The sequence below is a fragment of the Sesamum indicum genome, linkage group LG4, assembly GCF_026168435.1.
Source record: "Sesamum indicum cultivar Baizhima isolate 11 linkage group LG4, ASM2616843v1, whole genome shotgun sequence".
In the NCBI taxonomy this organism is placed as follows: Eukaryota; Viridiplantae; Streptophyta; class Magnoliopsida; order Lamiales; family Pedaliaceae; genus Sesamum; species Sesamum indicum.
Genome location: NC_142660.1, coordinates 11,809,234 through 11,836,463, shown reverse-complemented (window position 1 = coordinate 11,836,463; position 27,230 = coordinate 11,809,234). Strand labels below are relative to the sequence as shown.

Below are 27,230 nucleotides of genomic sequence, written 5' to 3'. Positions count from 1 at the left end.
ATAGTTTAATTCAAAAAAAATTGTTTGATTAAGTCAATCTAAATATCAATTTTTATTCAATTTTTTTTGTTACTATCTACAAATTTAGTAAATTTTTTCCAATTAGAAACTTATTTGTTAGAAAAAAGCAAGCATTATAGACACTAAATATAATTTTTCAAATTATAAGGAATCTATATATAATTACTCAAAATCTCAAGAGATGAGAGAATAATTATCCCAAATTATAGCTACACATACTAATCCATATTCTCAGGTTTTAACTTTATCTAATAACTAGTCTAGTTTATTAGTCTTTGCAGAGTTTTTATCTATTTTTTGTGTCAAATATTTCAAAATAATATTTGTACTATAAACTATAACCCTTTTTCTTTTTTTACCTTTTTTAAAATGTTATGAATATTTTTTTATAGATCGAGTTAATAATTATTTTATAATTTTTAAAATTTACTATCCACATTGTCCAAATTTTTTATTTTTTTAAATAAAAAAATATAATAAAAATAAAATTGATAGTTTCGAATCCCCATCTAAATATTACATTATTTTATATAATATCAAGAAATATTAATTTTTTTAAATAATAATAAATATTCATAATTATATTAAATTTCACAACACCTCTCTATGATTTATCCATAATATTTATATTCTCGTTCAGCTCTATATGCTTGGAGTAGTTTAGTCGCGGACCGTTGGATGGGCTTTTCAATTGGTCCTTAAAAATTGAATATTTAGTATTTTTTAAAAAAAATCATGAACTTTAGAAATAAGATATTGTGAGATTGCAAACATTTTTATATAAAGTAAGAATTTATTTTTTAAAATTTCAACAAATTATTGCAAAATTGTTATATACATCTTATAAGTTTCATCACTTTATTTCATCAAAATGCTTCAAATACTTCAAGTGTAAAAATGCTCGTAGTTCAAATAACAAAATGTAATTAATCATATAAATATTATATTTATTTTTTTATAAGTATAAAAATATTAAGTAAGGAATAAAATAAAATTTTTTATTATCATTAGTATTTTTCATCAACATAAGAGTGTATGTTGTAAAGGAAAAGCATGTAAACATAATTTTATTTTAAAAAAAATATAATTTCATAGAGGAGTGGACGTGTAATTAAAGTATACTTCTTCTCACTTTTGTAGTTCACTTTAATTAGTGGCCAACGTATAAAATACTTCTCCCTCTACTAATTAATTAACCCATCGGAGAAAAGGTCCGAAAACCTAATTTTGACAATTCCCCTTTCCTAAATCTGCCTCTCTATCTCCTGAAATCCATCGATCGATCAAGAATTCAATCCCACGGAAACTGGAAGCAAAGCAATGGAGAATGCAAACGGAGCTTCGTACTACGAGAAGATGGACGGGCTCGCCCGGTGGTTCGGCATGAGCGTCGCGGCGGCGTTCTTCGCCTCCCTCGAGCGGTGTTCCTGCGTCAATCTTAATACCTCCGACACCGACGACGAAGACGAAGAGGAGGCCAAGGATCGTCCGCTGATGCTCACCTCTTTGCAGTCTGTTAATTCCACTGCCTCTTCTTCCTTCGCCGCTGGTCAGAATGTCAATTTGAGTAATGCTCCCGCAGCTGTTGAAAAGCTACCTGTGTGATAGCGCTCGTGAGAATTCATCCCTCGATAATCGGTAAAAGTTAACATTTATGAGTCATTATATCTGATTAATTTCTGGTTGTGTGTATTTTTGTGCATTTTAGATATTTTACTCTTTTAATTGATTTGGAGGTTCTTTTGAGATTCTGAAGCAAACTTTATGTGATTAGGGAAAGGAAGTTTGTTATTGGGACTTAATCAAGTTGTGCACATTGTGGTTGTTTAAGTAGAGCATTGTTGTATTTGTGAGCATCGTATATCTTTATTTGGATGATGGGATATGCAATTATTTTTCTGTGGTAATGACTGATTCTTAGTTGTAAAGTGTTTGACCAATTATCGTGATTCAGACTCTGAATTTGTTCCTGTGGTTTGATCTAAGTGTTGGAAGTTAGACTTTTATTGTTGAGTGGTTTTGTATTCGTCAAGCTCTGTTTTTTGTTTTATTGAGCAACTCTGTTTCCAAAGGTTTCTTTGGTAATAGGGCACTGGTGCTGTTTAGACTTTGGTGAAAATGAGAAGAAAGGACGATAGGTGCTGTAAAATGTCTTGAATTTAAGAAAATGAAAATTTAATATTACATAGTGATACTGATATGGTATACAAGATCAATGCTCATTATTGATAAATTCAGCTAGTTGGATTTGATAGTGGGATTTGGGATTTTAAGAATAGAATTACAATTTTTTGGCAAAGCTATCAATGAAGTAGAGTAGAGCAATACTCTTTTGAAAGAGTCTTGATGAAGCTCTTCATGAATCTGAATGCTATTTCTGAAAAAATGATGAACCATTTGTTAATCTATCTTAATGAAATTTTGTGCTTTCCCATAGGATCTGATTCTCATACAACAACATGGCATGTCTTTCACTTTAGTTTGTACATCTGCATTCATGATGATGCCTCCCTTAACACTTAACAGAATACATAGTCCTCTCTTCTTCCTTAATATTCCCTGTTGTGAGTTTTATTATATGAAGAATTTCCCCTGTTAGTTTTGATGTGACGTAGATCACATCTTAAATCCATCTGCATTTAAGGAGACAATTTTATTCATAACGAATCTGAATAGTGGCACAGAACATTAGTATAGCATGAAGGGTGATCCCTATATATTACTTGTGCTTGATTTTGCATGTAATGTTGAAGGTTCCGTAGTAATACCCTCCAACTATAGACTAATGCACATCCAAGATTCTTAATGCTCCAATACAAGAATCAGGGTGCAGCATCCTGGCTTTCATGATGCATAATATTGATGATATTTTGGTTGAACATGTTGCAATATGGATCAAATATCTTGGATACAGCACATGGAATAAAGCATACATGCACATCCACACTTGGATTAGAATGATAGATGAGATTGCTTATATATTTTCTTATGAACTAGTTTGGGGAATCAAGTTCAATTTTTATTTTCAGGGCTTCTTGTGTACGCTGTATATTTCTGGAGTCCGGAGTCCAAGCATGTGGAAGCAAAGCACAGCTGATGCTATCTTCGTCATTTTATGTTTGTTTGTACTGTTATACCTGAAAAATATTTACTGTATCATTGCATTTTCAGTCCGTGTTATCTTCTGATAAGAACAGACTATAGATGCCTGATTCTGTCATCCTACAGTTGTCGTACTCGGACAAAATATCTTGTGCTCAATAAGCTTTCTTAATCTTCCACCTTTTTCTCCCTTCCACACCCAATCCTTTGTCTCCTAGGAGAGAGCAACGTGAGATTCCATTGTGCTTGTAGGGTTTGAAGATGAACATTTGAAATGTCTAATAACAACTCCCCGGAACTTATTGGGATGAGATTTGAGAATTTACAGTGTCCATTTTGAGAGTCATTTCAAATATTGCAACAGAAGAAGCAGGCTCATGAAACTGGAGAACGCAACTCACAAATGGCTGACAATTGGACTCGCTGGCAACTGGAGAACGCAACTAACTCTTAATAGCTTTTTGCCCCTGTCTGAGGTTGAACACAATTGTTTGTTTTTCAACTTGAATGCTTTCTGTAAAGGCCATCATCTCAGTAATGACTGAAGGTATTATTATACTGGATCAGACTAGAAAATGAAATTAATGTCATCCATTTACAATCAAATTAGATGGTAATGATTGGTTTTTACCAAATAGTTCTATTGTTCATGTCTTGGAGATGTTGAAGAGTTCCGTGGACTGAGAAAGTAAGCCCGCAGAAGAGGAAATAAAGGGAAAATTGGCAGACTTGAGTCGAGGATTAAGTGTAGAAGAGTGCTGGCCGATACCCCACCTGGCTATATTAGATGCATAATACCCATTTAGAAATTTTAATAGTTAATTGTGGTCATAGTTAATTTCGGTCGTGAAAGATATAAATACAATAGGCGCTCACGGGCTGTGTTGTTCAAGTTGAGAGTGTTAGACAGTTCCTATGAGAATTTGGACCCAGCCGAACCCAATTGACTAACTTAAGTACTCTCTCTCTCTCTCTCTCTCACACACACACACAGAGACTAACACCCACTACGCAGATGGAACCCAAATTCCAGAGTTATTTGTTAAATTGAGAGGTCTTTTGGATCTTCAATTTTACTGTAAAGGCAAGAAGATCTCAGTGACTAAATAATCCCTAATTCAGCACCATTTAAAATGATAATATGAGCAAATTATTATGAACCCTTTTGGCATTGGGGTTCAAATTAAATAACTTAATAATTATTAGTGACAGCTACAATAAATGTATTTCATCAAAACACCAGCCTACTTTTTAAAGTTGTTTGCCCCTTTTCTTCAAGTAGACTTATAGATAAGATAGAGATGGCGAGAGATAGAGATAGGAAATAGGGAAATACCATGTATGCCAGATTAGTATTGAGTAGGGTTCCTGTAAGTAGTGAAAAGTACTACTTATATCAAAAGGAGCAACAAGTATAGGCTGAAAACCTAGTCAATTCTGTACACAACTAACATCTATTTACATGCATATATGTCCCCAAAACAAATACAATTAGTATCAACTCTATTCATTTACAGAATTACCGTACCATCGTCTCTATCTGCAGCACCTCATTCGTGCTGGGAGCCAAAATAAACGCCGACAATGGCCCTCCTCAAGACACGGACAGCCAGCCATTCCCCTCCAACTACATCTTCAATTCAAGGGCCGGCCAAGAGATTACTTTAACCATGAAAAAAGACAACAGTCTTACCTAAGGAGGATTGTTACAGTGGTGGTTGTCCCTTTTCTACTTTTTACTTTGTAAAAAGAAATCAAGAATAGGCAAAATGCAGTTAGTTTACAATTTCTTTCTTTTCTTAAAGAAACTAATTTAGCAAAGAGACGACTGCCCCGTCCCACCCTCTTCATGGTTCAATCAAGATCAAAATGGCAGACAAATAACTCAATCATTCAGACCAGCCAAACAGACCATAAAGAAGACGTTCCCCACTACTTTTCCCCAAAACAAATTCCGACCACCAGCCCGGCTCTACCAAGTCCCACCTCGATGAATAAACGAAAGAGGTCACATTAGGTCCCACAAGCACCTCCATCATGCACACCAGTCTCTAGCAGAGACCTCTTCTAAACAAAAGCCCCATCTGCTTTTCTGGCCCAGCAGCTAAAAGAACTTCAAGAGCAAACAAATGAAAGAATCATTGTATAATTAAGCTGAGTAACCAGAGTTCCTTGTGTAAGGCAAACCTCAGCTAATTCTTGATCATGTGTACTGCCTCACAACTTGCGCACTCGACTCCAGCTAGCTGTCTTCATAAGCCCCCATCCAAAACTTGAATTAATATGCAGCATTTGAAGGGACCCAATGGATTGCTACCTCATGTACCCCAAATGCATCTATTGCAATTTAATGGATTGGGGTCCGGCCGGCAACCTTTAATACAGACGAAACTAGCTTTATGTGCCAGCCTATCATGCAATGAATTTGCAAGTGTGGATGACTTGCAAAAGTTGCCATTGAATAGAGATCATATCCGGTTTCTAATATTTCTGTCGACTTGTCTTAAAGTGGTACTGGTAACCCGTAATTGTGGAATGATCTAATTCGCCCATCCCAGCCGGCGGTTACAATAACTAAGCCCCAGGCATGAGTATCAGATGAACTCTGACAAGAAGTCTTGAAAAGTTTGTACTGAGATTTGCCCAATGGAGATGTCCCAGCTGGCGGACTTGACACGGGAAGCTTTTCCTCTGGCCAAGTAGCTGATCCTTTGGAGGTGGAGTCTAAGAGAAACTCTTGGCTAAATGAGAAACAAGTGGATGATGAGAACGACAATGGATTTATGGAACTCTTGCTGATGGTGCCAGATTTCAAGCCAGACCACGGAATGGCAACAGAAGCATCAGCTGAGAAAAACTCGAACGACTTATTGACTTTCGGCTGTGGAAAAGATGAATTTCCCACATCAGTGTAGTTCCAAATATAAATATTTGAATCCTCAGATGCAGAAATGATGTGCTTCCCATCTGAAGTAAATGTAGCGGAAATCTGGTTTCCTGTATTTCGAAGGCCTGGCATAGAAAATCAACATGTGAATTACAGCATTTTGCAAAAATTATACTCTAAATTCAGTAACAGTCTTTTAACTTCCTCAGTGCTAAAGTAGATAAAAAGCTGGACATTCATAATGTTGGCCGAGTCCGGAACAGAGTCAAATGGAGAAAATTTCTGACATTATTGAAAATGAATGAAAAGAATAAAGTACAAACCTTTGTACTTTCCAATCACATTGAGCCCATCTATAATTCTGACTTGTGAATCAGCACAAGTGACCAAAACTTTGCTTGGGTCTTGTGGTAAAAACTGCATCCACATGACAACAAAATTAGGATAATTTTGCATCCACTACTAACCCAACGAGAAAATAAATAGGCAAAAGCAACATAGCATTGTCATACAGTCAATTGGCTGTTACCTGAAAGCCAATTATCCTTTTGCATGGTGATTTCTTCTTACTGGTTAAGCACACCTCATTTTCCAACTGGAAGTGATTATCTGATACAAGCAACACAGAGCATCAATGTCCCAGTAGGTAAATGTCACGTAACATTAGTTTTGCATTCCATATGGAGTGAATGGGATATCAAATTTAATTTGTTGCTTGCCTCGTATATTTCGGCTTGAATATCATGCAAAAACAACCACAAATGAGTTTCAAGACACAGAGTTTCGCTACTAAGGGCAAGTCATATGAAGGATTTTATGACCTTTTCTATGAAAAAAAACAAAGATGGGAATCTCTAAGCCGATAGTAATTACATCATCCCTTCTTTAGACCTTCAATTTTTTACTTATAAGTTGGCTAAGAAAATTTAGAGTCCCAGAAGTCACCTAGACATCAAAAGTTCTGCTAATTGTACAGAGAACAACTCAACATCTCTGCACTAGAATGACATCATGAGATCTATGAACCGAGATTTTCAACCAAAGTACAACCATAAATAGAAATGTCCAGGAATTAATAAATAATTACCTGATATGTTAAAAAACCGACAGGTAGCTGTAATAGAGCCAATAATCCCGCCCTGTACAACAAGCAAATGAAGACACAATTAATATGTCTCAAGAAATTAAAAATCTGCACGTAATAATATGCAAAGGGTAGTTATCAACAGACCCGGCCATCAGGGCGATAAGCAACAGCAGTAATTATCTCCCTTGTTTCGGTCCAGTCAACAACTTGACAGCCATTTATTGTCCAAATTCGAACTTTCCCATCTATTGAACCACTGATGAAGTAATCATCATTCACAGGGTTAAACTGAATGCAGGTCACTGCACAGCAAGATGTGCTTTTAGCCAAAGAAATCAGCAACAGTTAACCAAATTCAGTTATAAAATTTCTGTTATCCCCAGGTTAGCTAACTGGTTTATAACATGAAGGTGGACAGCTAGGTGCATACCATAATCAGTATGCAAGAACACCTTAAGGCACTGATCAACTCCGACCCTCCACAAACGTACTGTTTTATCAACCGATGATGAAAGAAGACGCTGCAAGGAAAAAAGTGAAAGACTATTTAGTTCAATTTAACCAATTTCAAAAGACATTACACCATAGCTGCACATCCTAAACATACATTACTCTTTGACCATGAAAGATCCAAGATCTCCCCACTGTGTCCTTGGAAAATGTGCAATGGCTGCTCTAAAATTCGGAAAACCTTTGGAGGGAAGATAATACAGGCTGAGTCTGGTGTTTTCCTTAGACTCTTAGATTTATTCACTTTATCTTTCTCCAGCATGAGAGGTCCCAATTCGGAAAGATGATTCATTGAGAAGTATACACACGAAGGATCTGCTTCTGGAATGTCAGTTGTATCTGATCTCTCATCTTCCACCACTTTCCAGACTCTGACTATCTTATCTTCACCAGCACTAGCCAGGTACTGTCCGTCAAGACTAAATTTCATTGTCAATATAGACCCCTCATGGGCTTTGATATCTTGTCGCGTGAAGAGGGCTGAAAGTTCCTTCAACTTTCTCCGACTATGGCGAACCTTGACTCTGCATATCCTCGTTCCCTCAGCTCGGCTGAAACTATCTAATTCCACATTATTATCTCTGACACTCCTACTAATAATACAACTCATTGAGCGCCATTTACTCAACCACCTATTCTTCAGTCTGTCCAATGTTCTGGGTGTATAGCCATTACCCTCAATTTCCGCCTGTGCATATCGATGAACAGAGGGAGAGAATTGAGAAGCATTCTCAAATTTCCCAGATGAAAACAACTGGTCCAACCCCATTACTCGAATTTTTTCAAGACTATTATTTTCCACCATCCCGAATCCAGTTTGACAATTATAATTCCCATTGACATTTCTGCATTCACTTAAAGCGACTCCCCTGGAGAAATCCAGATCATCAATATTCCAACTTGACACAGACGAGCTGCTACGAGAAAAATCATCTTCAATACTTGAGGTGCTTAAAACAGCCCCGTTATTCTCCATAATTCTATCAATATCTCCTATGAAAATACCATCTTCAACATTATCGCATGGATATACAGAATTTTCTCCTTCTAACCTATCTGGGCTCAGTCCCATCCATCTAATGAATTTCCTTCTGCGCTCTCTAACACTCTGAGGTGTGCTAATCCACACATCATAATCCCAATTTGTAGCAGAAACAAGATCAGGGTCTGGCGCAATGTGCTCGGGGACATCAATAAATCGAGATTCCTCGTCGCCGATGCTGAAGTTATCCATGATTCCTTGTGTCAAGCCATGAGAGAACACAAACCTCCCCGCAAGAAACCAACTTTTTAAGCCCTAGGCAATGTGCTTATTCTTCTCCAATAAAAAACCTTTAAACAACAAAGGAGCAGAATTAAAGATTGAAAAAAAATAACTGACTAAACAAACACGAGCACCACAACCAAGGTTTCAGCAAAACTATAAATAAACAAATGAAAAACATCAGTCCATCAAGAAACATAAAACAAATACTACCACTGATAACAACAACAGATAAAATAAACAATAGATCCAACATGGATCCCAATCCACACCCATTGAACCTGGTCTCCCCACAATAAAAAGAAGCGAACTTGTTCCTTATTTCACACAACCACGCCAAGAAAATACAAGGCTAAAACAAAAACTTTTCCCATTCTGCAAAAAACCCGCATACACTTAGCCCAGAAAACGAAACCCCATTACCAAGATAACGACTTTACGCACTCCGCCAACCAAATTACCACATTTCACGCTGAAAATTAACGGAAAACACACTATCATCAAAATCCACATCATGCACAAAAAAAAAAAAAGAGGACGAAAAGTTTTGGGGACGGAAGGATTCTCACATGACATGGGTGTGATTCAGTTATATGAGATCGTGTCGAACTCGAAGCAGAGAGATGGAGGGGTTTGTCTCTCTCTCTCTCTCTCTCTAGAAAGGGAGCAAAAAAGAGGACTGACGATTAAAAAACAAAGGGGGGAAGGCGAGAGAAATGATAGTTAATAGGAAGTTAAGGGGTTGAATTGTAAAAAAACGAAAAATAGGAACTAAAAATGGAAAAGGAAGAAAAGCAGAAATTCCTTGATATTCGTGAATGGATGGCCCGAGAAACGATGTGTATCTGTGTGTGTGTGTAGATTTGCACCTCCCCTTCCCCCTCCCCCTTCTCCAATGTGTGTGTGTGTGTGTAGTAACACTTAACTGCGTGTACCAAACAGTACGCTCTGCAATTATGCCCCCATTTCACTCTCCCAATTTTTCCCTCCATTTATGGAAAATTAAATACAATATATATACATATATTTCTTCTTTTTCTTTCATTTTTTTAGGGGTGGGTAGGGTAGGGTAGGGTAGGATAAACATGAATTATTAATCTTCTCTGATTAAATTTTACATTATTGGCTAATTAAATTGTTTCAAGTTCTCTCTCCCTCTTTTCTTTTCAATTCTTAAACTACACTACCAAAAAAAAATCTAAATCCAACTTCATATCAGATTTTAATCTAACTGAATCAATTATATAATAAATCTAATACATTTATCTTATAACTGGTATATAGTTCAGAAAATATGATCAATCACATAACAAAAGTGTATTACATTATTTTGTAATTGGTTTTGATAACATTTTCTCTTACATAACAAATATATGATTTATTACTTTTTTTTCAAATTGAAAATCGTGTATTTAATTCGAATCTAAACAAAAATTAAAATTTCTCGATAAGAAGCAAAAGTAGGTTCACATTATCTAACTGATAGAAAATTATTCTTTTACATCTTATCTTATTTTCTAAATCTTAGGGTAAATTTAAATTAAAAGGCATTTTTGAACTTTTAAATAATATAGTAAGATAATATTTGATATTATGATAAGTTTATCTACACATATCTATACCAATTAAAGCATATTCCGTATATATACAGTATATGTATACATATACATGCTTGCCCATATGTATACTTATACTATATTAATATAAAAAAAAATCATCTACGCTCACAAGTCACAAACAACAGTAATAATATTATCGTATCGATTTTTTAAAAATATTTTTCAACTGAAAAATAACTAATTTATCCAATTTTATAGTAATTAATAAATAAATTTTTTTTCATATAAAAGATTATTTATTATATGTACAGAAAAGTGATGTCTGAGGACAACTTGTGCATATATATATATGTATTTGTAAATATGGAAAATTGTGGTGGGTGGGGTGGTTAGAATAAGATGCTCAAGCTTTCCACACTTTTGAAGTCAAAGAGGAAATGTAAATAGATTATTGACTCCAAGTTTGAATGGAAAAGTCGGGGTTTTATATTCAAAATTAGTAAGTAGCGACTTATTATTCTCCAATGTAATTAATGAATTAATTAGCAACTTCTTTAATTTGATCATAACTAACTGTATCGACCATTATGGGCAATTAATAAATTACTAAAAAAATCACATTAATATGTAATTACTGAAGTTAGGGAAATTCATAATGAACAAAAATCTATGGGAAGAATCAAAAGGTTTGTCTTTTTCTTAATTCTTTGGTCTAAATTGAGGGCTGCCCATTTGATAGTCACTTGGTTCAAGTGCTCACTATCATGGAAAATATGACAGCATCCACGTTCTGTATTGTTTTTGTATTATGTGTGTCGATTAAGATATTTATAGTCGACTTATTGTCGTCAAGAACTGAGACGTAATTGTATAGGAATCAACAACACACAGATCAGGATGATGTACGTTTAGCATCACTAAATGTCTTGACAATGATTCAAACCTACATTGTAAGCGTGTGATGTGTGAGGGTGGCTTGTAAGTCATAGCATTTACTATCTACACATGACCCTCATTTCATAGGGTTTGGACAAAAAATATTGACGTTAGCAAAAAAATTATATAAAATCTTAAATTTGTGCAATATAATCTTTTTTTTAAAAGAAAAATATTATTTATTGCTACGTCAATTCATACAAACTCAAATATTAATTTAATAGATTAATATTTTTAAATCAATGAACGTAATTTTGAGACTATATATCCACAGTGCCATGTTGTGTGCGGCTGCGCCATTTCTCCATCCGTATAACTTTTCAAAAAGGCGAACAATCATAAAAAAGGAACTTTCGCCAACCAAACTACACAAGTTATTAATTTTGCCAAAATTCTCTACTTTATACCAAACATTTAATTACGCATCATAAAAAATTAGTCAACATCTTTCATCACTGTGCCTGAAAACTATTGACTTAAAATAATTGAATTTTTAATAGTTAAACGGTATAATTTTCTGCTTATGACCGTATTGCAACAAATGTGTCAAAGTTCATTAGGTTATATTTGAATTGATGAATTTGAAATTATAATTTTACAATTTCTTTTGACAGATTTTTTGTATTTGTTCGTATAATTTCAAATTCGTATGATTTGATAGTGTTCATTATTGAGTGTTCTCCCGCTTTTTAATTTTTATATTGTGAAATAGATTAATTGAGATTCAAGAAAAACAAGATTTGGAAAGTAAATTAAACTTTGTTCCTAAGTGTTTTAATTATGAAACAGGATTTGATAGTGGAGACATAAAAGTGTTAGGTAAGAAAGGTGAAATATGTTGAGAGAGTGTTAGCAAAAGTCGAGAATAATTATGGGCGTTGTTTGTAATTAATCAAACATCTTGTTTATCATAATCCTATTCTAAACATTACTTTCCCTTTGATTTCCCGACCAAATCATTACATAATGAAGTGCTTAGTACAGACAAGAGTACAAACAATCCCAAGTGTAGGTAATAATTAAAACTCATGTGACACCATCTCATTGTTAATTATAAATTTTTGTCTTGCATCTATTTGTTTATTCTTTTCATCAAAATCACCATACATATATAGTTCAATGATATAGGATCCGGGTCGGGTCGGGTCGGGTCGGGTTATTTTCAGGAATTCAAGAACCACTTTAAAATTATAGATTAAGTAGTGCAATAAATAAGTTTAAACTATTAGAGAGAAGAATCGTTCAATATGATATTTTTAACACTCTTTTATGTGCAAATCCTACACGTTAAATTCTTTTTTGAAAAATTGGGTCATTGATATTTGAACCCAAAACCTCTTCTTCGGCCTTACCTCATCTAAAAATTTAAATTGTTAGAGAGGAAAATCGTTTAATATTAATACATTTAAGTCCCTCAAATGATCTTTTTAAACATTAATTCAAGCTGAGACGAGTTCTAATTGGATCAAATTTGAGTCTGATTGACCCATTTAAAATACATAGATCCTAATTAAATTAGGATATTTTTTTTACCTCTAGGCCATCTTTGCTTTGAGTTATTAATTAGGATATCCCACTTAATCACCTTTAATTTTTTATTTACTTTATTTTGCACCAGTCCGGTATTAGTAGTTAAAGCCCGTTATTATAGCCGATTATGACTGAATTGTAATTTTAAAGTTATTTATACCACTTAAATTCTATCACACCAATTAAAAAAAGCCTTAGATAATTAGAATAATTTTGGATCCGGATTCGGATTCGGGTTCGGTGTGAGTCCAAATACCCGAGTAAAAAAGCGAGGTGAATATTTGGATCCTTGATCCAATTTACTCGCAAAAAAATTAATCAAAACATGCCCCATAAATGGGTTAGACATGTCTTTGACAAACACGGATCTGGATTCCGGATCCTCTCTCCACAAGACAATGTTCAGAGATTTGGGCATCAAATGCATTGGCAAGAATCTTGCCACCTCAAATATAGCTAAAAAGAAAAGGGCACTCAAATTATGATCACCCACATGAAGATTAATAATTATGAATCACCTCAATGAATCATATTGATGCCATTATCCAACTTTGCTAGTGTTCTGTTGTAAAAAATATTATATATATTTCCACTTTGTATAAATTTAACAATTTTATTTTGAAAAAACATCACGTTAGATAAATAAAGTTTTTTAGTTTATAAGGCACTCAAGTTTCTTATTTATGATCAACGTAGGACGTTTATGTATGTCATATATACGTTTAATATAAATTAAGTTTCTTAGTAATGAAATCATTTATATTATGATCCTAAATTTAATTAATCATGGGATTAATTGGAGACAAAGCATGTGGTTTTTGTACATGTACTAGGTTAATTAACTGTGGCCAGATTCCTTAGCTGGACATATATATATATTTATGTATCATGATGTCGCGCCCACATCATGAAAAACCAATCTCTCCACTGTAATACTTAATCATTGTATTATTAATATATATAGTTATAATTGAAGAATGTTCCTATGTTTATGATTATTCTTTTAACATAATTTGGTGGTAATAAAAGCTAGGAAATTATTGTTATTATTATTATTATTATTTTAAATATGATATCGACACGAACTGAAAAACACACGTATGTGCTAAAGTCGACACTAGTTTAATAAAATTTAAAGTTTTGGAGTTTAATAAGTGCATGTCGATTCAGCCAGCTGAATATTTTCATAATTATATATATTGTTATATGCTTCTCGATAAATTATTTATCAATTAAGGAGTCCAAATGAAATTCGTTTTCTTTTTTATTTTAAAGATAATTATATTCATATCTTCTTATCTATAGTTTATTTATATAAATTATTCATACTTAATTATAAAAATATTACTATTAGCTACAGTATTAGTAGCTATGGCTAAAAATCATAGTAAATGACTAGTATTAATTACTGTTAAATAAAATTTATACAAAAAATTAGCTTAGCTATCATAAAAAAATTATTAAGCCATGGCAAATGTTTTAGCCACACTCACAAAAACCATGGCCAACAACCGTTGCGTGACCGTGGTCAATAACTATTTGTTAGGCTATTTGTTATTAACCATGCTAATTAATCGTAGTTAAATGTTATAATTCTTCTAGTGTCTTTTGGAAAATTACCCATAAAAAACGTCGACGCTATTTACACAAATTATCCATACTTTTTGAAAAATAACTCATACATCTCGAAGAACGTCAACATTATTACACCAATGATCCCTGCTTTTTGGCTGTCGGTGGTGGTTTATATAATACACAAAAGACAATAATGATTTATGTAAATAAATCATAAATCAAGAATGTAAATATAATTATTTCTTTATTTTACTTTATTTAAAATTTTTATGGGTCTTGGAGGAATAATGTGTAATAATAATTTGAAAGGGAATATGTGTGTGTTTGTGTAATAAATTAATTAGTATAATGTTGGTGATGGGATGGGGTTGCCTGTTGCTTAAGCTACAAATCATTCGACGTAGAAATATAAAATATTCTCTTCCATTTTACTTACATCATGATAATGCTTTCCATATTCTCTTACATGTTCACACTTTCCATAATTTTATTAAATTTTTCCCCTATTATTTTAGTATATATTTTTCCGAATTTCAAATAATTCATATTACAATAATAAATTATTATAACTTTATTTAGTCTTTCTTTTTTTTAAAAAAAAAACATTGTACCTATAAAATCATGGAAAAATTAAAATATATTATCCTACTTTTACATCTGATATTATCCTCAGGGGAAAAGAATAATATTACATATAAATATTTCAAAAAGATATTTTTTTTGGAATAAATTAATTATAATTACAATTAAATCATAATTTCAGTCACTACAATTATAACAATTAACATTCTAATCATCAGTATCGACTATCAAATATCAAAAACTAATAAAAAAACTACTGATAAAGTAATATATATATACATATACATATTAGTTGAATTTAAACATATGACCTTATAGTCAAAAGCCGTCACATTTGGTAACTAAACTAGGGCCCATCGCCACATTTTAAAAGATATTTGTGTTTTGTACTATGGCGTGCGAACTTTTTTTGAAATTTCTATTTTGCCCCTTAAAATATTTTCTTTTTCTATTTTTTCACTCCTTGATGTTTAAATAATTTTCTAGCAAGTATACTTTTTTTTATATATAGATTATAGTAATTAAAAAATGACTAAATTTTTTACATATTTTTTGTGGGTGTTTTCAAATTTTTTTTAAATACATCGATATATGTAAATAAACCAACATATTATGACATTATGTACATAATACATCAAAAGAAACAACACACCTATTATTAGTAGGCTAAATATTTAAATTTGTAGGACTCAAACTCGCGATTTTCTAATTGTAAAATCCAACATCACCACTAAATAAGGAATGATTGGTGGGTGTTTTCGAGTTTAGGATAAAAGGAAAAAATAAAAAAAAAAAAGAGGGTGGAGGTGGGATTAGATATAGGTCAGCATCAAAGGGAGTGTTTACTAATTTCCAGAATGAGAATGTGAAAAATCACCTGATATGTTTCTTTATTTCATTACAAGAAAATAAATTTCCGGGACACAATTAATTTTATTGTACGGTCTCTGATGTGACACAAACCCTTTTGTTCCAACTACAATTCCATTGGATTTGACATTTTCAAATTAATTTTTTTATAAAAAAACCCAATAATTATTAAAAAGAAAAGGGAATAACAATAACAAGAAGCATATTAAAAATGAGGAATTTCTTCCACATTATAGGCTACATACCCAATCTTGATTTCCAGCCACAAAAATAATTTGTGGCACCATGACTTGTCCACTCAACAAAATCAATTTAATTTTTATTGAATTTGCAAATATTTTTTTTTTAATTTCAAGAACAACATTATAATATTTAACTTTTTTTTATAGTATTCGAATATAAATTCAGAAAAAAATTGTACTTTTAGTTCCGTATAATAAAGAATGTTGCACTTTTGGTCTCATACTTTACGAGATTAACATTTTATATCTCGTCAAATTAAAAAACGTTGCGGTGGGATAACGGGTTGTTTTTTTTAATAATAATAAAATAAAAATGATTAGAAATTAAAATGTTAGATATTCAATAATAATAAATATATCAAAGTTGAAAAAACAAAGATAGGGGAGATGCATTGAGTATGTGGTGAGAAAATGGTGGGAACAATATCCAAGTTGACTTGTTGTGAGTTTTGGACATGAGGGGTTGGAGACTCCAAAAATCTACCAATATCTACTTTGGGAGAAACCAAAAAAATAAAAATAAAAAAAGAATGTGTCCCTTGTTAGATCTACAACCCTAGAAATGATGAAACAACATTTGTACCAACACACTTTCAAGAATTGGGTAAAACATGCAATGTTGTATTACCAATTTTAGCATAACATAATGTTATTCTTCTTCTTTATATATATACTATTTGTTCTGATAAGTCGATTCTGCATTCTATAATAAATAATTTTTTATATTTTAAAATAATTATAAATAAAAATAAATATATAAACCAATTATAAATTGTCATTTATGAGTGAACAATGTCTTTTTTTTATATATTAGTATAGATGTAATAAAAATTAAATATTTTGGTGAATGTATACTATGTGAAATATGTAAAAAAGTAATATGGGGTTTTTCTGGGTTTTCTTCATTTCTTTTTGAGAAGTAGAGTGCAATTATTTCACTTTATATAAGTTAGACTGAGAAAATATTGATTTAGTAAAGTGCACGCGTATTCAGATATTATAATAGAGATAGGAAAAAATACAAATGAATATCAAGAAAAGATTTATATGACTTGATACAAGTGTTTGTCTGCATAAATTGGATAAACGAATCAAGATGAAATTGATATTTTATTTTTAATAATATATTTGTGGATGGAGCCAATGTAGCACGAGTGGATGGGTTTTCACAATAGTTGAAAATTATATTGTTTTTGCTTTTATATATTTTATTTTTTGGAGGAAATTGGGGGGGGGGGGGGATAATATGGACAGTGAGCACCAAACAAGGTGGGGAAGGAGGGGGTGGGGCTATGATGGTTGCATTTCTCTGAAATGGGATTAATTAGGATGGGTACCCACTAACCACTTTGTCCTTTAACTACCTTTTAAACCTCTTCTACTTTTTTGCTTTCTCTTTGTATTATTTATTTATTTATTATTATTATGTTATACATTTTTGCATCATAATAGTAATAATAATAATTTTTATTTGTTATTGCTTTTCGAAGCTTTTTAAGGCCAACAAACTTTTGATTGTATGATTTCATTTTTTTTTTGCGGGACTATTTATTTGGATGGTTTTTGGTTGGATTTATTAATTATTGTGCGATATAGGATGTGGAAATAGCACAAACGTAGAGTTGGTACTGAAAATTATAATTTAAATTTAATTATGTCAAATTAATTTATTAATGTGCATTACAGTTGTCGTGATTAGTGTACAATCATAATTGTAACTGTAATTGATTCAGTATGGCAATATTTTTTGAGTCTTTTACTCATAAATTGTGTAAATTCTATTACATTTTCGATGAATAAATATTTTTAACTTAAAAATTTCCAAAATGACAAATATCTACTTCAACATAAAGTTAAAAAGGAAAAAGAATAGCAATAAATAGATTGGTGAGTTGGTGACAGCAGCAGCAGTAGTAGTAGCGTACAAAAGAGTTTTGAGGCCCAAAAACATAAGGAGATGTGGTTTTTGGTTTTGGATGAATTTGAGAGCTCTGACCCATAACTCTCTGCTCTCCTCTGCTCCCAATCTCCCATCATCACACCTTATAATCCCCAAATACAAGTACATATACCTTTCCCACACAAGGACCACTGCGTTTTTCTTTTTTTTTTTTTTCCCTCCTTTTTTAAGAAAAACGATAAACAAATAAATCTCAACAAATTTATAAATATACTACATATAATTTTGTCATATCAAAGGATGATTTGACTGCAAATGAAGTAGAGTTTGAGTAGCGAAGTTGAGATTCTATGGAGTTTGATTCCACCCATTTGTGGATTTTGGTCTATTTCATCGGTAGTTGTTTTGATTGGGGAGATTTGAATTGTGAAGGGAGAATTGTGGGTGTAGGGGTACATTACATATGATCCAAAGGGGTGATGATGAGGGTTTGGTGAAATCCAGGGAGTGTGTAATGGTAATAAGGGGTGAACAATTGGACCACACTAGGATATTGCAGAGTGGGTTGAGATAGAGTGGTCCTGTAATTGGATCATAATCATCAGTTAAAGTGTTTATTTCCTCTACTCACTGACAGTACCATCCCTCCTCTACTGTCCCTGCTCTGCTGTGCTGCCACCCAAGCCCCTTGTCAAATTTCTGTACCAGGGTCGGGGGGGGGGGGGGGGGTAAAATTATAGGAGAAACAAGTCACACAACATACGGACGTCCCTCTGTATTGTTGCGATCTGGAATTTGTTGCTGTATGTCAAGAGGAAAACAACGAGAATAAAATTGGACTTCGGGTGCAATAATTACTTACTCTACTGGGCCTTCATGTAAAGAGAGGCTGTTCTTGTATGATCTTCAAAAGTGGGGAAGCCCATAAGCTGAATGTTTAAAATGGCAAAATATCAATTGGCTCAGGCCCATTGTTTAAGTCATAAATGAACTGACACCAACTACAGAAGAGGTGCATATGCCATATGGCTTCTGCAAGAAATCCATGAGAAGAGATGAAGCAATGATTTACATTTCCTCGAATTTGGGTCATAATTTTGTGCATACTGGTCAACAAACATCGCAGCAGAAGTTTTTTGTTAAATTAGTATGTTGGCACCGGCTTGTACAAGATGAGAAGATGCAAGTCTATTTCGAACAATTTTAGCTGCTGCTATGCGACAAGGAGTTATAACTAAGTTGGGTGGAAGAATACAAAGCTAGCAACTGAGTTACAAAGAATTGCTATTTCATCTGTTGTGGAGGTGTTCCTGTGAGGGTCAGACAAAGTGCTCTGTTGGGTACTCATTTTCATATCCATTGTAATCGTAGTAGAGTCTCTCTCCCTTTTTGATGTCCCTGCTTGCAATCAAAAGAACACGGCATTCACCATTGACGTTGAACCTTACACATTTTACATTTTGCTTCTTCTTCCCACCCCTGCATCAGAAAACAACTTATCTTCAGCATAAATGACCCTTTGAATTCTTATATGTTGGAAGAAAAAGATGCAAATAACTTGACACTTGAAATCATACTAAGTTGTATGGAGTAGGAGTATAAACATACGGTATATGGTTGTTGATGCCATTGATAAACCGAGCAATGTTGCTGCGCTTATCTGGACAGATGACAAGACTTTTGGAAGGGTCAGCTGCTGTGAGAAGAGTCATCATGCTATCTCCATCATCATTTTCACGATTTTTCAGGTAGTCGACATCTCCAACATACTCTGTTATTATTGTTAAATCTCGTATGAATCTATCTGCTTCCACAGTAAACCTGGTTCAAGTTGGAAAAGAACACAATTAAAGCACTCTGCATTAACATCTTTGCAGTAATATAGAAATGAGAACAAAGGACACTGGAATACCCACCCTTCTCTTGGATCAAAAACAACCATTAGAGGTGGCCATTCTCCTCGTTCCATCATATTCTTGCAGAGATTCAATGTTTCTGCATCATCTTTTGATATAACCTAAAATTGTCCATCAAATGTTTGGTAATCAGACAGTGGAAATTAAGACTAACACTTTGAATAAAAAAGCAGCATCAACAGCATTTAATCTATGACAAAATGAGGCACTACATGTAGTATATAGCAGGAACCTCTAGGTTTGCACAGCTCAAATATTCTGAATTACAAGAATGAACTCATAATAAGGTTGACAAGTACATAGCATTAGGCTATATTACTCTCTCAAGAAGCCAATTTTGATTGAAGTTTGCTTACACTGTCTGACTCTAGTCTTCTCACGTTGAATAAAATCTTAACCCACAACCTTGATTCTAGACTATCTATAAGCATCAATATTGAAAAATCTACTTCTTACACAAAAAATTCATTAGATTTGCAATTGTGGAAATCATTAATTTGAACATACCTGCATGCCGTCTCTTTCAAGTACAGCACGGTTTGCTGATCTTGGAGCCATGCCTGTAACATAAGTCAGCTCGTTACTGAACTCTGTCCTAGTTGCTGTCAACGCTGTGGCTAAAGATGCCATCTGTTCTAATCTCCTAACAGGATCCTCAGTAGGATTGAAGGGCAACAACTTCCTCCTCTTCTTTGCCATTACTAGTCCACTATTTCGTTTTCTTCTCTTTCTACAATCTGAGGAGGCCAAATAGCAAAAACACCATTAAGTGACTGCATGATGATAATTGCACAAAAGTTTAGCCAAGACTAGCAGAAAACCAAGGAGGTCCCATCTACCTGGACTGAGCTTTTCGGCAGATTGTGTACACCTTTGAATGCGGAAAAAATCAACAATTTTGGTTTGGACAAGGGGAAAATCTGCAGTCCAAATTTACCAGGCTTAATATGACAGATGCTAAGACCAATACAAAGCTTGCATTAGAATATTCAACTATAGTGAAAGTTAAAGCAAATGCATTCACATATAGACAAGACACTTGAAAGAATACCATATTAACGTCACCACATAATACAATCTGCAGGACAGAACTTAAATCACAAATAGAAAGAACATTGACAAAAAACAATGAACCATGGTGATAAAACTAAATCGCATGAATTCCACAAGTATCTTAGGCTGCATTCGCATTGAATGATTTGGTAGTTAAGGAGTTCAAATTTATAAATACATTCAAATAACAAAATCTGTAGCATACATTTTAGCTATTCTTCTGAATCATTATGGTAAACTTCCATTTAATATCCTAAACACCATATCATTTCCTCAAATCCAAACACTGCATCCAACAGACCTTATTAGATATAAAGAATGGCCTAACCACATATACATAACACAAGTGCATGTACAAATGCTGAAAATTTACCTATACAAGTAGCAAGAACCCATAATCATATTGAACACACACAGACACACAACAATTTATATAGAAGTTTCTGGATATAAGAAATAACATAGCCACACCCATGATCCGATAAATATCAATACACAAGACAACTTGATACAATCAATTACCAGAAAATAACATAAATACAGATGTCTTATGATGCTATCAAACATTAACACAAATACTTCAGCAAATCAATCCCAAAAGCCAAAATAAAAAGGAAACTAGCAGGTCGACCCTATTCAGAAACCTCTAGTTCTCAGTTGTAGTCGAAATGTTTGCTTTTCACGTGAGAAAAACTTGAAATAGACATATAGGATCTTATATATACATACTGAAAATGATCCCGAAAAAAATCCCTGAAAATAAATAAAAATCAAGAACCGAGTAACATACTTGTAAGGTTTTTGTGATTAGAGCAAGAGGGGCAGAACCAGCGGCCTTTGGGCACAGCAACAAGAACTGGACGGAGGCAGAAGAGGTGGAATCCACGATCGCACCCATCACAGAGCAGAAGCTCAGACGGGCGCTCGCCCGACCCGCATTTCTCACAACACACATCGGTGTAGTCTTTCTCCCCTTCTTGCATCGATTTGGATCTTTTTCTGGATTCCGGCATTGGAGAAACTGGCTCTGGAGCTAGGGTTCTTCTTCTAAGTGACGGCATTTTTTGGCGGGGATGAATCTAACAGTGCTTGTATGCTAGAAAGAAAGAGAGAGAGAATTGGAGAAAGAAGGCCGCGGAGAATGAGGGTTTTTTATTGGCTGAAAGGCAAAAAAAAAACCGGGAATAGAAAACCTTTGGCGGGGGATTCAGTTTTCGCGGCTGAAATTGGGATTTTAGCGCCAATCCACGTGTCAATTCGTTAAGGGACTATTGGATTCATTAGGGTTGTTAATTGTAATAAAGAACCATGATTAAGATTAAAAATTAATTTATAGATTCATTAATTATATTATGGACATTCACAGTTAAATAAATTGACCAAAATAAAAAATTTAGTAAAAATCAAAATCAAATAAAATAATTCAATTTAGTAGTCAGTTTTTTCTTTTGAAAGAATAATTCATTAATTCGATTCAATTTTGAATTTTAGTGTTGACTTATCAAAAAGTAAAGAAATATCAAAATATTATTCTTTATGTACATATTTATCACTTATTAAAAATAAATAGTAAGTGTAATTACGAATTTTAATATTTAATTTAATCATTTTCATATTTTTCATGAATACTTTAATTTATAAAATATCGAAATTAAAAAATTAATAATTTGGTATTCAGTACTATTTTGACGTAATAAATTTCAATTTTACTAAATGAATAGAATAATACGCTCAATTTAATTGTTAAACCTCGGCTGGAAGTAATAAGAAATTATTGAAAAATGACTGGAATTAAATATTAAATTTCATAACTAGGTTTCTTGCTTAATTTAATCTTTTATTTTATTACATATAATCGACCGTCGATAACACCGTCATATTATTTTTCAAATATAGCAATTGTACACTTAATTATATAATTTTAAAAAATAATTAAAATTATATAATTTTTAACAGTGACTGTACGTCATTTTAGCACCGCTATACAAATTCATTCATTATGACGGAAACTTTTAGTTATTTTGTTTATCTTATTAAATGTGACTTGTTGACTTACATTCATATTTTTTTATTTATAATATATTTTTATAATATGAAAGATTATCTATAATTTATATTAATATAAAAAGGAAAGTCACTTCATACTCATAAATAGTGATTTAATGCACCGCTGCATTAAATTTTTGTGAAGTCAAAGATGTTCTTCATAAAATAACTAATTTTTATTCAATTTTTTAAAATTTACATTAACTAATAAATTACTTTTTTTCTCTCTTTTTATTAATGCAATGTACTAATTTATATATTATATTCTTATTTATAATATATTTTTAAAAATATAAAATATTATTATTTATGTGCACATAGCAACGGCGTGCCATGGTGGCTAATATTATAAATAAAAAGAGGTGTTGTAGACACAAATCTGCAGTTTTTAACAATGTTGTACTAATTTTTTTTTTTAATAACAAAAGTATCATTTAACAGATAAGATAACTAATTTATTTAATTTCTCAAATTTTATATTAATTTATTATCTAATTAGTATTTTTTATTTTTATTTATAATATATTTTATAAAATAAAAATATATTACAAATATAAATATAACGTGCTACAATGATTAATTTATTACATGCATATGACTACGGTGTACCACGATGACTAATGTATAAAGAAATAAATCAATTTAATTAATGTGCGGCAAGTTGACAGTCCTATATCATTAGGCCCAATCAGAGCAGCCCAATAAGCCCAATACCAACAAAAAATAAATCAAACTCGTCCAGTTTCATTTGCGATATTTACCAATTGATGGAACCCACGATCCGGAACCATGCGCTCGCCGTCCACCTCGTCACATCCAATAACTCGCCCGAGTTCACTCACCTCAATTACGCGTTGACTCACTCCTCGGTCATCGGGCTCGACGCTGAATGGAAGCCCAACCGCCACGCGTCCACCTTCCCCACCGTCTCCCTCCTCCAAATCGCCTGCGGACTCGTCAACTCGGACGAGTCGCCGGTTTTTCTACTCGATCTCCAAGCGATTCCTCTGCCATCGGTGTACGAGTTGTTGAGAGGAGTGTTTGTGTCGCCTGATGTTGTAAAGCTGGGGTTTAGATTTAAGCAGGATTTGGTTTATTTATCCTCCACCTTTTGTGAGCAAGGCTGCAATCCTGGTTTTGACAGAGTAAGCGACGAGACAATTTTTGAGAAATTCTCGCAATTTCTCTGTTTTTTTTTTCGGTATTGAATTGTCATCATGCTTCATGTTCATTCCTAGAAAGTGTCGGATAATGGTCGGATTAGAGAATTAATGCATTCGTTAGGTTTGAGAGAGCTAACTAACTATGAGCGCTTGTTATTTTTTCATTTTGTTACATAATTAGCTAAATATGAGCTGTAATGAGTGGAATTATACAAAATTCAGTAGGTGTTTTAACTTGATTTCATGTCTGATTTGCTCTCGCCGATAAATATATATTAGAGAGGATTACCGGTGATATTTCTGAGCTGCATTGAGGGGAAATATAATAGAATTTACTCAATGGCTTAGGTTTTTATATTAATTTGCAGTAGTTTAGGCTGTGCGGTTCATGATCATGGAAAAAGTTTCATGAGTAAGCTGATTTGTAGTTTTGGATTTCTACAATTATTTTGTGATTAATTAAATTATCTGGTATAGGTGGAACCCTTTATGGACATTACTGCCGTATACCACTATCTACAACCGAAACAACCAGGACGAAGGATATCGAAACAGAACAAGAGTTTGGCAACAATTTGCAACGAAGTTTTAGGCATTTCACTCTCCAAGGTTTGTATTTATCGATAATTAAAGACATATTACATCACAACATCTTGAAAGCACTCAAATGTGTCCTAATTTAGATTTATGAAGCAGAGGTTAATATGGTATGAGACTTTTGTTTTTGTATTTTGTTCAGGAACTTCAGTGCAGTGACTGGTCCCTGCGTCCTCTAACAGAAGAGCAGAAGATATATGCAGCAGCAGATGCTCACTGTTTGATTGAGATATTCAATGTATTCCATGCCAAGGTTGTTAGAGAAGGTTGAAGTTCTTTAAATCCAATTAAAAGTGGATGTAAAGACTTTATTCCACTAGCTTACTTGAATTGAAAAGTTTGTAGAAGTCTTTTTGTTTTGGTGCCCTACTAGACATGCTTCCATCTTCCAGCTGCTTGGGTGGGCACCGTTGCTTTCCTTCTAAACCTAAGTGCTACAAGTTGTTCTTTCACTTTTTCAGAGAAAAATCATCTGAAACAATGTTAAAAAGTAATGGTATAACTTTTATATAATTACAGAATATTTACTGTTCTTCGTGTTAATCGTAATGAGACTAATTAATTTGATTGTCTTTGATGTTCAATGCAGGAAATTCTTCACAGAATCGGAGTAAGCATTTGCCCTTTGATTTTAATCCTGGTTTGAAGCAGATAGCTGAGATATCAAATGGGTGTAACATGGTGACAAGAACCAAATTTTGTGAAGCTTCAAATATGATCCGCTTAACTATGCCTGAATTACATAGTAGCATAGAGATCACTGAGGAGGTAGATTCCATGAAGTCATGTAAAATTACTGAAAAAGCAGACAGTAGCATCTTATGGATTGGCAAGAAGTACGGTGACAAAATCTTGTTAAAGGACACTGACAGAAAGCCAAAAACATCCAAAAAGAAAACTAAAAGGACATCTGATGGATCAGTGTATAAACAAAAGACCCATGAAATTCTGGAAGATTGGCAAGGCCCTCCTCCATGGGATCCATCCTTGGGAGGTGATGGATGCCCCAAGTTTTTGTGTGATGTGATGGTATGTTTAATCAGATATTACTATTTAATGGCTCACATTACAGTTGGATATTCACACCAACTAACTTTTCGATAATGGTTTCTAAGATTTGGACCCTCTTGTTTATGAACTGTGTGTTTGATGTCAAAACCTCTCAGGTTGAAGGCTTGGCCAAGCATTTGCGTTGTGTTGGGATTGATGCTGCAATACCATACTCTAAGAAGCCTGAAGCAAGGTGCATTCTAGTAAATAGCTTCATACAGTACTGTGTGTTTGAATGTTAGAACTCATAAACATCTTCTTGTTTTTATTTTCTAAAGAGGTGAAGCTTGCTTTATGAAAGCGTTTCATTCTTTTTTTTCTTCAGGGATCTAATAGACCAAACCCGGAAGGAGAAGAGAGTGCTCTTAACACGGGATGCCAAGCTTCTGAGACATGAATATTTGATAAAGAATCAAATATACAGGATCAAAAGTCTCCTGAAAAATGACCAGCTACTTGAGGTAACTCTTACCTTTGATCATTTGCTTAATTGTTTGACGTCCAACCAGGTCTTCGTGGCATGTATTCACTGAGTTTCCTTATTGTTTCCAAGCCTCATCCCCCTGGAAGAAAACCTAAATTACTAGCTAGTAACAATTGGGTTATTGTTGACACTATTTATCTACTTGGCGCTGAAATTGAGTTGGTGCAGGTAATTGAAACATTTCAGCTTAAAATTTCTGAGGGTCAACTCATGTCGAGATGTACTAAATGTAACGGGAGATTCATCCAGAAACCTCTAACAACTGAAGAAGCCGTTGAAGCTGCTAAGGGATTTCAAGTGATTCCTAGCTGCTTGTTTAACAAAAATCTGGAATTTTGGCAGTGTATGGACTGCAATCAGCTTTACTGGGAGGTAGGCCTCTATTACTTTCTTGTGTCAATCTACACTTCTTGAGAAGTTTTCTTCTTTCCTCATTACCCTTGTGAGAATTGTTGGAAAGCGCTTCTGACATGTTCAATTTATGCCCCTATGATCTATACAGGGAACCCAGTATCACAATGCAGTCCAGAAGTTCATTGATGTATGCAAGCTAAATGAGCAACCTTAAGGTGATCATATATGGCAAATGTCAAGAAAAAGTTGGCGATGCAGTAGTTCTTGAGGGTAAAAAATAATTATCGCGATTTTTTTCTCTCTTTACTATTATGATTTATCCTCCCTGCAATATGTTATCCCAAAAGCGTGCTTCGTTTGAACCCCCCAACCACCACTGGAAAAGATGTGTATTAAACATTACATGCTTCAACCTGTTGTAAAATAATTTTGTTCTGTATCTTGAACTTGCTGGAGTTTGTGTTTTCTTCCTGTCTCCAGAGTCATGAGAAGCAAATCCCAG

The 27,230-nt window shown here is 33.5% G+C and overlaps 3 protein-coding genes across 4 annotated transcripts; 1 reads left to right on the top strand and 2 right to left on the bottom strand.

Annotated features, from left to right (window-relative positions):
- Positions 1-4,488: 4,488 nt before the first annotated feature.
- LOC105160322 (Transducin/WD40 repeat-like superfamily protein) lies at positions 4,489-9,791 on the bottom strand. 2 transcript variants are annotated; one of them, XM_011077650.3, is made up of 8 exons: positions 9,441-9,791; positions 7,705-8,939; positions 7,528-7,618; positions 7,242-7,399; positions 7,098-7,149; positions 6,540-6,619; positions 6,334-6,427; positions 4,489-6,135 (listed from the first exon to the last, which is right to left on the bottom strand). In XM_011077650.3, the coding sequence occupies exons 2-8, from the start codon at positions 8,839-8,841 to the stop codon at positions 5,627-5,629; spliced, it is 2,121 nt and encodes a 706-aa protein (XP_011075952.1). In that variant the 5' UTR covers positions 8,842-8,939; positions 9,441-9,791; the 3' UTR covers positions 4,489-5,626. The 2 variants fall into 2 exon arrangements, with proteins under 2 accessions (XP_011075952.1, XP_020549041.1); XM_020693382.2 differs by lacking the exon at positions 9,441-9,791 and adding an exon at positions 9,295-9,401.
- A 9,320-nt stretch (positions 9,792-19,111) lies between these two features.
- Positions 19,112-22,233, bottom strand: ATXR6 (TRITHORAX-RELATED PROTEIN 6). Its single transcript, XM_011077649.3, has 6 exons — positions 21,825-22,233; positions 20,821-20,901; positions 20,489-20,718; positions 19,982-20,082; positions 19,674-19,886; positions 19,112-19,544 (listed from the first exon to the last, which is right to left on the bottom strand). Exons 1-6 carry the CDS (start codon positions 22,093-22,095, stop codon positions 19,385-19,387), a joined length of 1,056 nt encoding a protein of 351 aa, XP_011075951.1. The 5' UTR covers positions 22,096-22,233; the 3' UTR covers positions 19,112-19,384.
- Positions 22,234-23,823: 1,590 nt separating this feature from the next.
- On the top strand, positions 23,824-27,194 carry LOC105160320 (3'-5' exonuclease domain-containing protein). The gene is made up of 8 exons (XM_011077648.3): positions 23,824-24,225; positions 24,721-24,852; positions 24,983-25,106; positions 25,430-25,869; positions 26,007-26,083; positions 26,216-26,351; positions 26,543-26,746; positions 26,877-27,194. Exons 1-8 carry the CDS (start codon positions 23,848-23,850, stop codon positions 26,940-26,942), a joined length of 1,557 nt encoding a protein of 518 aa, XP_011075950.1. The 5' UTR covers positions 23,824-23,847; the 3' UTR covers positions 26,943-27,194.
- Positions 27,195-27,230: the final 36 nt, after the last annotated feature.

Excerpts from the sequence above, each read along its gene's own strand:
- ATXR6 (XM_011077649.3), bottom strand. The coding sequence starts at position 22,095 with ATGCCGTCACTTAGAAGAAGAACCCTAGCTCCAGAGCCAGTTTCTCCA. Across the intron at positions 19,887-19,981 it reads GTTTTTGATCCAAGAGAAGG|GTTTACTGTGGAAGCAGATA; the intron begins GTGGGTATTCCA and ends AACTTGAACCAG. Across the intron at positions 19,545-19,673 it reads GGCATCAACAACCATATACC|GGGTGGGAAGAAGAAGCAAA; the intron begins GTATGTTTATAC and ends TTTCTGATGCAG.
- LOC105160322 (XM_011077650.3), bottom strand. The coding sequence starts at position 8,841 with ATGGATAACTTCAGCATCGGCGACGAGGAATCTCGATTTATTGATGTC. Across the intron at positions 7,150-7,241 it reads CTTATCGCCCTGATGGCCGG|GGCGGGATTATTGGCTCTAT; the intron begins GTCTGTTGATAA and ends CTTGTTGTACAG. Across the intron at positions 6,428-6,539 it reads AAAGGATAATTGGCTTTCAG|TTTTTACCACAAGACCCAAG; the intron begins GTAACAGCCAAT and ends ATGTGGATGCAG.
- LOC105160320 (XM_011077648.3), top strand. The coding sequence starts at position 23,848 with ATGGAACCCACGATCCGGAACCATGCGCTCGCCGTCCACCTCGTCACA. Across the intron at positions 24,226-24,720 it reads GCAATCCTGGTTTTGACAGA|GTGGAACCCTTTATGGACAT; the intron begins GTAAGCGACGAG and ends TATCTGGTATAG. Across the intron at positions 26,084-26,215 it reads TCTAAGAAGCCTGAAGCAAG|GGATCTAATAGACCAAACCC; the intron begins GTGCATTCTAGT and ends TTTTTTCTTCAG.